Consider the following 11,505-nt stretch of genomic DNA (forward strand, 5'->3'; position numbering starts at 1 on the left):
CCCTCACCTACATTTTTCTTAGAGGTTTGACACCAAAGCCCACCTGCCTTTATTTCACAGTTCTTGGCATGTCTTCTACTTCCACTGTAGTCTCCTTGTGCTCTGGGCCTATCTCCCAAATCCACACTTCCACCCTAGGTCCTAAGCTGGACCCCCACTTCTTGCACCCCCCCAACTTACAGATCCCTAACCTAGCCTTCATTCAACATCTGTATTTGTCTTCTACATAACACCTTAACCCCCCTCTGTGTCTTTCAAGGTCACGATCAGATTTTCTTTCCTTAAATTTATCCTGCTATTGCAAGATATCTTCCCCATCCCGCCCCTCAACACAGCATAACTCACTTGACAAAACGAGAGCGACTTCCAATGACACCAAATTCCTCTTCTTCCTCAGAGCTGGACTCGGAATCGGAATCAGGAGGCTCAGTACGAAGTAGGCGGTGGCCTGACCCTTTCTTGGGCTTCTTTCTCCGACTGTCCCCAGCCAGGCCGATCAATGCATTGAGTTCTTTGCGTTTTTTCATCTTCTTGTGTGGGGTGAGTGGAGCACCTACTCCTGAGCTGCCAGGTTCGTACCCGACGCCCAGTTCTCTAGCTGCCTTGGAGCTGCCTTCCAGGGTGGGGATTTCTGGGCTGGAGCCCCCTCTGGTCACTCCCACCCAGAGGTGGGGCTGACCAGATCCGTTGGGAGCGAGATGTTGGAGTCCAGAGGAAATTGGAACTCAGGTGGGTGGGGGAAGTCACATAGAGAGGTACCCAGGGAGCTGGTGATTCAAATGCACAAGGTCCTGGGGGCAATTAGTTAAAAGGCTGGAAAGTGAGCAACTTTTTATCTCCCCAAAACCAACGGGGGAGAAAAGGCCAAGTCAAGAGTGATTCTTAACTCTGATAAGTGCTTGCATTTCTAATAGTGCTCCAGGTGCTGGGGAAGGGCCTGTTTTGGATCTCCAGTGCAGGATTTCCAATTGAGGGAGAAAAGAAACTTGCTTCTAAGTGGAGAAGAGAGCGTAGAAGGGGACCGTGGGAGCACGCTAGCCCCTCTCTGGCCGGACAAGCGGCAGCAGAAGGGGACTCCTAGTCGCAGCTATTCAGACACAACCTTGGGGACCAGAAAACTGTACGAGCCAGAAAGCCCTGGTCTCGGATGATCACTGCTTGCCGGGGGCCCCACGTCCTGAGTTTGAAGGGAGCCAGTGACAAAACCCAGAGGACAGCTCGGGGAGGGGACCGGCCTGGGAGGAGCCAGTCCCACACCTGCGGAGACGCAGTCCAGCTGCCTGGTCCTGGGGGGCGCGGTGCTGAGGGGCGGCTCCGGTTCCGACCACCTGAAGCGCTCCCGCTCAGAGTTTGAGATGTCCCTGCACCGGCGCCTCTGGGTAACTCACACGCGCCGTCCCCACTCCAGCTGCGACTCCGGCCCCAGCCCAGGCGCAGGTCGCGGCTGCTCCCAACGCGCTGGTGGCGGCAGCCGCTGCCGCGGGCGCCAGACCCGGGCCATAGCTTTGGCCCCAGTTTACTTCCTCCTTGGCAGCAGCCGCCGGCGCCGCCTGCCAGTAAACCGCGTTTCCATTGGTAGCCCGCTTGTGTGACGTCATCCACGGGGACGCAGGAGGCGGCGAGGAGGTGGGGCGTTAAAGGGGCCCTGGCCCTGGTGAGGTCTGGGCCCCGCTCACTGGGTCGACGAGGCCCCGCCCTTCGAGGGCCACCAAGGTCGCGCCGCCCACCCGAGAGGAGGCGGAGTTTGGTTTCTTGGAGAGGAGGCGGAGTTTGGTTTCTTGGAGAGGAGGCGGGGTTTGGCCGTTTCTTGGAGAGGAGGCGGGGTTTGGTTATTTGGAGAGAAGGCGGCGTTTGGTTATTTGGAGAGGAGGCTGGGTTTGGTTTTTTGGAGAGGAGGCTGGGTTTGGTTTCTTGGAGAGGAGGCGGGGTTTGGCCGTTTCTTGGAGAGGAGGCGGGGTTTGGTTATTTGGAGAGAAGGCGGCGTTTGGTTATTTGGAGAGGAGGCTGGGTTTGGTTTTTTGGAGAGGAGGCGGGGTTTGGTTGTTTCTTGAAGAGGAGGCGGGGTTTGGTTATTTGGAGAGGAGGCGGAGTTTGGTTGTTTCTTGGAGAGGAGGCGGGGTTTAGTTTCTTGGAGAGGAGGTGGGGTTTGATTTTTTCTTGGAGAGAAGGCGGGGTAGGCAAAACACCAGCTGCTGGGCCAGCTGGGGAAACTGCATCCCTGCAAAGTGAGCTGGGCTATCCCTCTGACTCTGAGGCTCCACCCCTCTGACTCGCAGGGTTTATTGAAAGTTGAGGCGTGTTTCAATTTCTGAAACACTGTAAGCATTCCTGGAGGAAGATGTGGCGGTGGGCTTCCTGAACGATTTAAAGTGTCGGAAATCCCAAGGGGCAGTTCTAATCTGTCCTGTAGGTCGCGATGAGTAGGGGCTGACCCCATGGCCGTGGATTTCGGATTTTTGGGTGCTCATTCATTCCATGTCTCTTGAAAATTTACATCTTTTAAAAAAGGAAAAGGTTCACTGAGAGCTCACTAGGTGCCAGGAACTATTCTGATTCCAGCACTGGAGATACAGCAATAGACAAAAACACCCAGTCCCTCAGTCTTTCTTCATAGGGTACCAGATTACACAGAATGCAGGACATTCAGAAGTTTGAGTTTCAGATAAACGACCTTATTTATCTCACGAAATACTTAGGGCAGATACAAAGAAGTTATCTGCTGTTTATGTGACATTTCAAGGACATGGGCATTTCCTCACTAACCCCACACTCTAGTGGAAGGGGAGCGAGAGCCAGCAAACATATTAAATGAATCCACCGAGGGCCTTAAGCTGAGAGATGTGGTCTAGCTCAGGGTTGCTCCCATAAATGTTACAGCCTAGAGAACCCTGTGAGGCAGTTTTCCTCTGTTGCATAGGTTTTCTAATGAGTTGGCGTCACACCAAAACACATACGTGGGGTGAGTGGAGTTTTGGAATCCAAAGGTCAGGGGTTACAGAAAGCCTCTACCATCTGCTAGCTCTGCCAATTTGGAAGCCATTGAGTTAACTTCTCAGCCTCTGCTTCATTCCTCTTTTAAGAGTAAATATGCCCATCTCACAGGACAGAAAAACAAAGGCTTGCAGAAGTGCTTTTGTAACCCTAAATGATGGCGCAGTTGTTCCATTTGTCTTGCCTCTGCTTGTCTGCAGCAGCAGTATCTATATATAAAGCCACTAGCCATATACCGTAACTTAAATGCACGTTTAACTTAATTAAAATTAGATAGAGTTGGACATTTAGTTCCTCAGTGGCCACATTTCAAGTGCTTTAGTGCCCTGCAAATAGAAGTTTCTCTTATCTATCACGACCAGTGTTATGGGGCTGCTCTGTAGGAGAGCTTCTGGGAAGGCCTGGGAAGGACAGGAGAGGGAGTGGTTTCAGGTGAGAGGTAAGAGATGGCCACAGGGAAGTGGGTGGGAGCTTCTGTGCTAAGGTCATAGTCACATCTGTTCTGAAGGCTTTGAGGAAGTGAACTTTAAAAAGGGCTCATTATGTTGACGATTTAGCACTTCTAGGGCGGTTTGTTTGGCTCTGTACCTTGACTTCAGCACAAATATCTTGGCCACCAGAAACCCAGGTCAAAGAGGGGGCCTCGAAGGGCAGCCCCTCCCATTGCTGGGAAAACTCCATGTGTGGGTTGGGATGTGGTCCTCTTGAGTCAAGACACCAGCTCCTCCCTGAGGGAACTGTGGGCTGAGGAATCCAGGGCAGTGGGGGCAGGATCAAGGATGCACCATCCAGCTGTTGCTAGCTAGAGCCTGGCCTCTCCGCAACTGGAGGCCTCTCCCCAACTTGCTCGTGGGCTCTTCATGGGTGGGGAAGCTGGAGGAGTGGAGTTGAGAGCTAAGAGGATGCTCTGCTGGCTCTGGCTCTTGGTTCCTCCTCCCCAGCTGTTTGTTCATAGGCCCCCAGATGTCATCCGTCTTATCTTGGGTAAACATCTCCCAGGATGTTGCTTCACCCTTTGAAAGCTATGAGGCAGGTGTTCCACTTTTAGGAGCCTGTGCCCTCCTTCCTCAGACCTGGAACCCCCAAATTCAGGGATTGGATCAAGCCTCCCAGACCTGGGGTCCTTCAGTTGTGAGGCTTAGGTTGCCTGTGGCTCTTCAGACAAAGGTGTGACCCAGATGTCCTCAAACTATGGCCGCAGGCTACATGTAGTGCCCCACCCCCCAGGACATTTATCCGGCCCTCCCGGTGTTTTTGCCCCGTTTGTACTTTTACTTCAAAATAAGATATGTGCAGTGTGCATAGGAATTTGTTCATAGTTTTTTTTTTTTAAAAAAAACAACTATAGTCCGGCCCTCCAATGGTCTGAGGGACAGTGACCTGGCCCCTGTTTAAAAAGTGTGAGGAGCCCTGTCCTTGTGGCCACTGTCTTGGCGTTCTAGTGCTGCTGTGACACACATACCACACGTGGGTGGCTTTAGTAGACAGAAATGTGGTTTCTCACAGTTTAGGAGGCTAGGAGTCTGAATTGAGAGGGCTGGCCCTAGGGGGTTTCTCTCTGTTGGCCCTGGAGGAAGGTCCTTATTTCTCCAATTTCTGCTTCCCGTTCCTTGGAATCTATGTATCTTGGAATCTTATCTTACCCCATCTCCCCTTGCTTGTTTATTTTTTTTTAATACTTCAAAAGATATTAACAAGTAAAGACAGTCTCTTCCCATATGGGATTATAACCCCAGGTGTAACTGAAACAAACCCACTGCCACCAAGTCGATTCTGATTATAGAGACCCTAGATGGCAAAGTTGTATGGCTCCACAGATTTTCCCAGGCTATAACTCTTTACAGGAGCAGACCCCTTCGTTTTTCTCCAGAGGAGTGGCTGGTGGTTTTGAACTGCTGACCTTGTGGTTAGTAGCCCAACCCTTAACCCACTATGCTACTAGGCCTCCTTAGCACATAGTAAGTGCCCAATAGATGTCAGCTGTTCTGTTAAATGTTTTGGCTAATGATTCACTGGGCCTTATTACAGATTTAGTAAATGTGACATTGACGATGGATGACTTTTCTTGCGGGAAGAGATCTTCATCTCCCCAGTAGAAAACCGTGCTTCCGTGCTCTACGAGAATCTTCTTTGCCATCACCTCCTGGTGCTTTTGTGGTTCAAGCCGGATCTGGTTCATGGTGACCCTAGATACAGGGGAACGAAGCCCTGAATAGTCCTTCCCCATCTCCATACCGGCTGGGACCACAGATTGATCCCTGTAGGATTTTCATTGCTGAATTTCAGAAGTCAATCACTAGGCCTTTCTGCAATTTTTACAGAACAGACGAGCACCGTCTTTTCCCCAAGGAGCAGCAGGTAGAATCAAACCTCTGACCACTTCATTAGCAGCCGAGTGTTTAATCACTGTGCTCTAGGGGTATTCCGTTGGTGCTCAGCTCTGGTTAAAGGAGGATACAGGAGAATGGAAATTAATAAGCATTTTTAAAAAATTGTGAATTAGGGGAAGGTTTACAGAGCTGATCGTCAGTTTTACATTCAACGATTCCTACATATTGTGAATGAACCCATCCATTGCAACCCCTCAGTGGACCATCCAGTATCCTGCTTCCTCCCTGATCCCAGTCCTCCTCTTTTCTTAACTCCTGAAACTTGGACCTTGGGTAAATACTGCCCCTTTGATCCTCAATAATTGGTTATTCTAACACAGAGGTGAGCTCAGTTTCAGACCTGCAGGCTAAAGGTACCAGTCCTGGGGCTCCCCAGTCTCCAGCCAGCCAGTAAGCCTGGTCTCTCATGCTTTTGACTCCGGCTCTACACTTTTCTCCCACTCTGTCTGGGCCCTTCAGACCTGATCTGTCGTCCAGCACCATCTGGTCCTCCTGGTCTTAGGGCCGTGGAGCCTGATGCTTGTGTGGTCCATCAGTCCACTGGAGGAATGGTTTTCTGTAGATATTTTATCAGGAATGTAAGCATGTAAGTATCAGACATTTTGTGTTCATCCTTCCTGTCCTAACTGCAAAGGAAACCGATGCTCAGAGAGTGAGCAAGACTTGCCCAGGACACAGAAGGAATCACTGGCAGATGCTGGGGCTGAGTGGGGGGGTCTGTCTACCTCTGAAGCCCGAGTTCTGTGTCTGGTGCTTGGTGCCTGGTGACATGCTGCTGGAGCCTGCTGTTCAGGACCATTGTAGCTCATCTGGGAAGGAATTCTCAACGGAAGCATCCCACATCTTTAGGAATGCCCTCATCAGCTTCCCCCTGCCCTCTCTTCATTCTTTCTGCTGTGGTGCCGGCAGCTGCATCCTGTACCTTGGTGAGGGGTCCATGAACAATGGGAAGACTGGTGGTAGGAATGGGCCCTGCACCAAGCTGAACAATGGTGTCTCTCCCAGTGGGTCTTAAGCAGCCAGAAACAGCAACTAGTTCTCAGCATTATTGTGGTAGGGGTGGGGTGCTACCCTGATGGAATTCCCCTTCTATTCTTGGTGCAGCCACCATTGGGTTGCTACATGGTTTGATGCCTCTTCTGTACAGTAACCGCAGTGTTCTCATCTTAAACTGTGTCTCCAGTGCCCAGAGCAGGTCCAGAACTGAGAACACCTCAGGGTCTGCTTGCGGGATTAAATTATTGGAGGAGTAGATGAGAGTCTGGAGGTGTTAGACAGGGTCCTTCATCTTTTGGTGACTCATTCCATCATCATTTATCCACCCATTCCACTCATTTATCCATTTATTTATTCATCAAACAAACCTACCCTAGTGAACCCCTACTCTGTGCGGGGTTCTGTCCAAGGCTCTGCGGTACACCAACATACTCAGACTCCATCCTGCACAATGGTCCCCAGGGGGAAATACCACAGAAGAGTTTCATCCTGGGGTGGGTAAGGGAGTTAAGGGAAGAGTTTCAAGTGGGTGGGGGAGGGGGAAGGAAAGTTTCAAGTGATTGGCTTAGTGTTGGATGAGAATAACCATCCAGGGAAGAAAGCTCTTGGGCTCTGTATGACCTGTAGTCCACTTATCCTTACACTTCCTCCTGCCCTTGTCTTCCAGGGTTTGAGCTCTGCAGGACCCCTAGTTAGCACCTCGGAGTGTGAACCTCAGCCTTTCCCTCCTACCTATGTGACCTTAGGCTTGTGCTTTTTCTTCTCAGACCCCATTTCCTCGTCTGTAAATGGGAACCAACAGTGCTCCCTTCCCAGTGTGCCGGTGGTAAAATGACAATGGTGGGCATTAAAAGACTTCAAGGAGAACCCTGGAAAGGAGGCTACTTGCAGGAGTGGACCTCTGAAAAATCCCATTTGAACCAGGGAGCTTAAAGAGCACAGCCTGAGAGACAGGCGATGAGATAGTGATGGGTCCTTCTAACTGAAGGGCTGCTAGGCGACATGACAGGTGGTGTGTGTGTGTGTGTGTGTGTGTGTGTGTTTGTGCGTGCGCGCACGTGTGTATCTTCTCTAAGAGAGGCTGCTTGGGGCCTCTTGAGTTTCTTCCTATGGGACAAAACACTGACTGTGTTTAAGTCAGCCCTACACTGCAGCTCTCGCCACATACCAACTCCTTACATGAGAAAACTGGAACCCGAAAACCAGTCAGGTAATCCATGGTCCTGTACTGCCCTCTGCTGGTTATATGGGTAAATGCATTTCTTAAACTCACTGCCGTTGCATTGATTCTGATCCAGAGACACCCTGTAGACTCATCTTTCTCCTTCAGAGTGGCTGTTGGTTTTCAACAGTTTATCTTGCGACCTTGTGGTCAGCAGTGCACTTTGTAACCCACTGTGTCACCAAGAGGATACTTCTATATCCAGGTATACTTCTGGGTGGTGTCATAAGTTTTAATTTCAGGTTGTTGTTGACTGTTATGTGTTCTCTTTCTAAAAACTCCCCTTGGAAATTTTTATAACATTGGCCTCGCTGTTACAAATCCCTTTAATTTCTCTTTATCTAGAAATGTCCTCGTTTCACTGTTGTAGTTGAGGGGAAAACGTGCTGGGTATCTGATTCCTGGCTGGGAGTTTTCATTTGCTTTCCTTTTAGAGTTCTACGTATGTCATCGCATTGCTTTCTTGCCTGCATGGCTTCTCCTGAGAATCAGAGCTTAGTCTTACTGGTTCTCCTCTGTAGTAACTTTTCACCCCCCCTCCCCCCATTGATTTCTCAGGATTATGTTTTTGTCTTTAGAAAGTTATGATATTATGATATGCTATGGTGATTTCCTCTTGGGTTCTATTCTATGTGGGATTTGTACAGCTTCTTGAATGCATATCTTCTTTTTTATCATTAATCATTTTATTGGGGGGATCTTACAAATCTTATAATAATCTAGCATTCAGTCATATTAAGCACACTTGTACAAATGTTTCCATCAACATTTCCCAAACATTTTCTTTCTACTTGAGCCCTTGGAATCAGCTCTTCTTTCCCCTCCCTCCCTGGCTCTCCCACCCTTGTGAAAATCCTTGATCAATTATATATTATTATGTGTCTTACACTGTCCATTGTTTCCCTTCACCCACATTTCTGTTATTTGTCTTCCTGGGAGGGGCATGGGCTATAATCCAACCTGGTGATGTATTCCCCCTTCCTCCCCTTACCCCCACCCCCAAGCGTATCTTCTTGACTTTCATGATGTAATGGACGTTTTCCCCAACAACTGTCTGACAATTTTCTCTCAGTATTGACCTTCTGGATTTCTATTTGCTGTTTGTGTGTGGTTCTAATGTTTCATTTATTCTTTTCAGTTTATTCTTGTATTGTTTTCCTGAATTCTCAGGAAGTTGTTTCCTGTGTTTTTCTTGGTTGTGTTGACCATTCCCTCAGTCTGTTGAAGGATTCCAAATGCCATTCCTTTGACTCTCTGGTCAGAGACTTCCAGTGCATTTTCTTCCTGAAACAGGTCTCCCGACTCTGTAGATTGGTCACTTGTTTGAGCCACTTGGTTTTGTTCTTTATGGGAACTGAAATTGTTTGTTGTTTCTAAGGCAGCACTGTGTTGTATTGATGATTATATGTTGTTGAGACTTTAGCTACTCCCTGCTTGCTTCCTGGTGGACGTCCTAGAGATGTGAGGGTGTGTGCAGTTCTGTGTTTGCTGTTCATGTAGCACAGGAGAGGGCATGCTTGGTGTGTGCTTTTGACTATTTCTCGATGATCAGGTGGCACAGGAGTAGGGAATGGGACTTCCCCAGGAGATGTGGCTGTAGGAGGTATGGATTCTGCTCAGTTATGTGGGCACAGTTGTTGTCTCTAGCTGGGTGGGACAAGGGAAAAATAAAAACACCACAAGAGGTGAAAATAAAAACAAACAGCAGCCAAATAGGAAAGTGAGATAGTTAAGGTTTATTGTGCCAACCTGGACTATAAACACATGTGGGGTTAATTGAAGGGCGGAGAGATAAATGACTCAGTGAGCCTCACCTTCTAGTTCTCAGCTCTCTTGCTTTCTGATGCTTGGACCAGGATGCAGCTGCCTTAGACAGTTACCTACTTTAGCTGGCAAGGCTCACAGTCCTGGGTGCTGGAGCAGCCGTGTGGAGACCCCTGCCAGTGCTGAGATGCTTACATGCTCACTGATTCAGCTTTCCTCCTGCAGTTGACGTCATTACCTGTGTTTTGTGAGATTGAGGAGGACTTTGTAGACTGGTGTCAGACATATGGGCTCATGTCGGACTTATGGGCTTGGACAGCACTGGGTGGGGATGCTTTCTTAATGTACATTACTCTTTATATAAAACTCTTTCACATACACATGAGTTTCTGTGGATTTGTTTCTCTAGTTTACCCAGACTAACACAGAAAGTAATTTTAAAAATAAAAACATTTTTAAAAAGCAGGGGAAAGCAAGCAAAAATAATAGTGAGAACTAAAAAGGTAAAAATAGGGGTTAAGAAAAAGAAAACAACCACAACAAGCAAAACTAGGGCAGGGGAAGTAGAAAAGTGGAAAAGAAAAGAGAATAGCAAGGAAAAAACACAACCAAGAGAAAAGAAAAAAGAGGGAAAGAAGGAAAGAGAAAAGAGAAGCAAAAGAAAGGAGACAGGAAGGCAGGGGAAGAAGGAACTAAAGCTCAGGAACATGAGAAAGAAAGCAAAGTCGCAAACGGACAGGAACAGGACCCAGGAAAGAGGAAAGAGGACATCGGAGGGCTGAGCTACCCAGGACGGCAAGACCTCACGGGGATGTGGTGGGCAGGGTGAAGGAGTGGAAGACCCATCCCCACCCCCTCCAGTGGCTCACCTGGGGTCAAGCACCTGATGCAGAAGTCGTTCACACAGGCTCCGAACATCTGTGCCTTTCCACACTTTAAAGGGATCTTTTGCAGCAGATTTGTCCAATGCAGTATTTCTTGATGTCTTCTTTCATGCACATTGATAGTTGATCCAAGTAGAATGAAGTTATTCAATTCCTTTGTCATCTACCATAATGTTGTCTATTGGTCCCGTTAGGAGGAGTTTTATCATCATAACCAGGTATACCATACTGAAGACTCTAGTCTTTGATCTTCATTAGTAAATGCTTTAAGTCATTTTCACGTTTGCAAGCCGGGTCATGCCATCTATCTACTCTCGGTTGCATATGCGTTTTCCTCCATCTCTGATGCCGTATTCTCCATCTAGTCCAGCTTTGTGGACTGTGCGTTTGGCAGATGTATTGAGTATATAGGATGGAAGGATAGAACCCTGTCACCTGTCCTCCCTAAGTGTACAACTTAGAAGTCCCTCGTTTGATTCGCATGGCATTCCTCTTGCTCCAGGAACAAGTTTGCATGAGCACAATTAAGTGTTCTGAAGTTCCCATCTTGATCATGTTTTCCATAATTTGTTATGATCTTTGCATAGTTGATAAAACACAAGGAAACATCTTTCTGGTATTTTCTACTTTTGGTCAAGATCCACCTAACCTCATTCCATGTCGTTTGAACCCAGTCTGAACTTCTGATAGTTTCTTGTTGTTCGAATTAGTTGGAAAAATAAATGATATTGCTTGATACTTTCTGCATTCTGTTTGATCACCTTTCTTAGGACTATGTATGAATATGAGTCTCTTCCAGTTGGTTGGCCAAGTGCTTGCTTCCAAATTTCTTGATATAACCAAGTAAGCACTTTCAATAATGCATCTGTTTCAGCTATTTGTTGAAGCATCTCATTCGGTATTTGAGGGTGACCAGCCTCCATAACTGAATAGGTCCAAGGGGTCGGTTGTGTAATTGAGGGGGTAATTTAAAGAGACACCAGACAAGATAAAGCATGCAAGGACTTACCTCTTTCATGATGACCGGAACCAGAGCGAGACTGTATTCACTCACAGACTTATATAATCTTGTGAAAGCAAGCCAAGGTAAGCATATATGTAAGGCTGTACAAGAGGCATACACGTAACAGGAAGGGGACCAGGAAGGGGTGTACACGCAATAGGAAGGATTACACTAGGGAAGTGGTTCTCAACCTGTGGGTTGTGACCCCTTTGGGGGTCAAACGACGCTTTCACCGGGGTTGCCTAAGACCATGGG

The 11,505-nt window shown here is 48.0% G+C and overlaps 1 protein-coding gene across 2 annotated transcripts in view; it reads right to left on the reverse strand.

Moving 5' to 3' along the window:
- The window catches only part of EFCAB14 (EF-hand calcium binding domain 14), a 45,399-nt gene extending 43,861 nt beyond the window's left edge, over positions 1–1,538 (reverse strand). Inside the window, exon 1 of one of the 2 annotated variants that reach the window (XM_075555772.1) lies at positions 346–1,538. In XM_075555772.1, coding sequence (XP_075411887.1) covers positions 346–527 — 182 coding nt within the window. In that variant the 5' untranslated portion in view covers positions 528–1,538. The remainder of the gene's footprint in view (positions 1–345) is intronic. The other variant, XM_075555778.1, reaches the window with a different exon arrangement.
- Between the last annotated feature and the right edge of the window lie 9,967 nt (positions 1,539–11,505).

The sequence above is a fragment of the Tenrec ecaudatus genome, chromosome 1, assembly GCF_050624435.1.
Source record: "Tenrec ecaudatus isolate mTenEca1 chromosome 1, mTenEca1.hap1, whole genome shotgun sequence".
Classification (NCBI taxonomy): domain Eukaryota; kingdom Metazoa; phylum Chordata; class Mammalia; order Afrosoricida; family Tenrecidae; genus Tenrec; species Tenrec ecaudatus.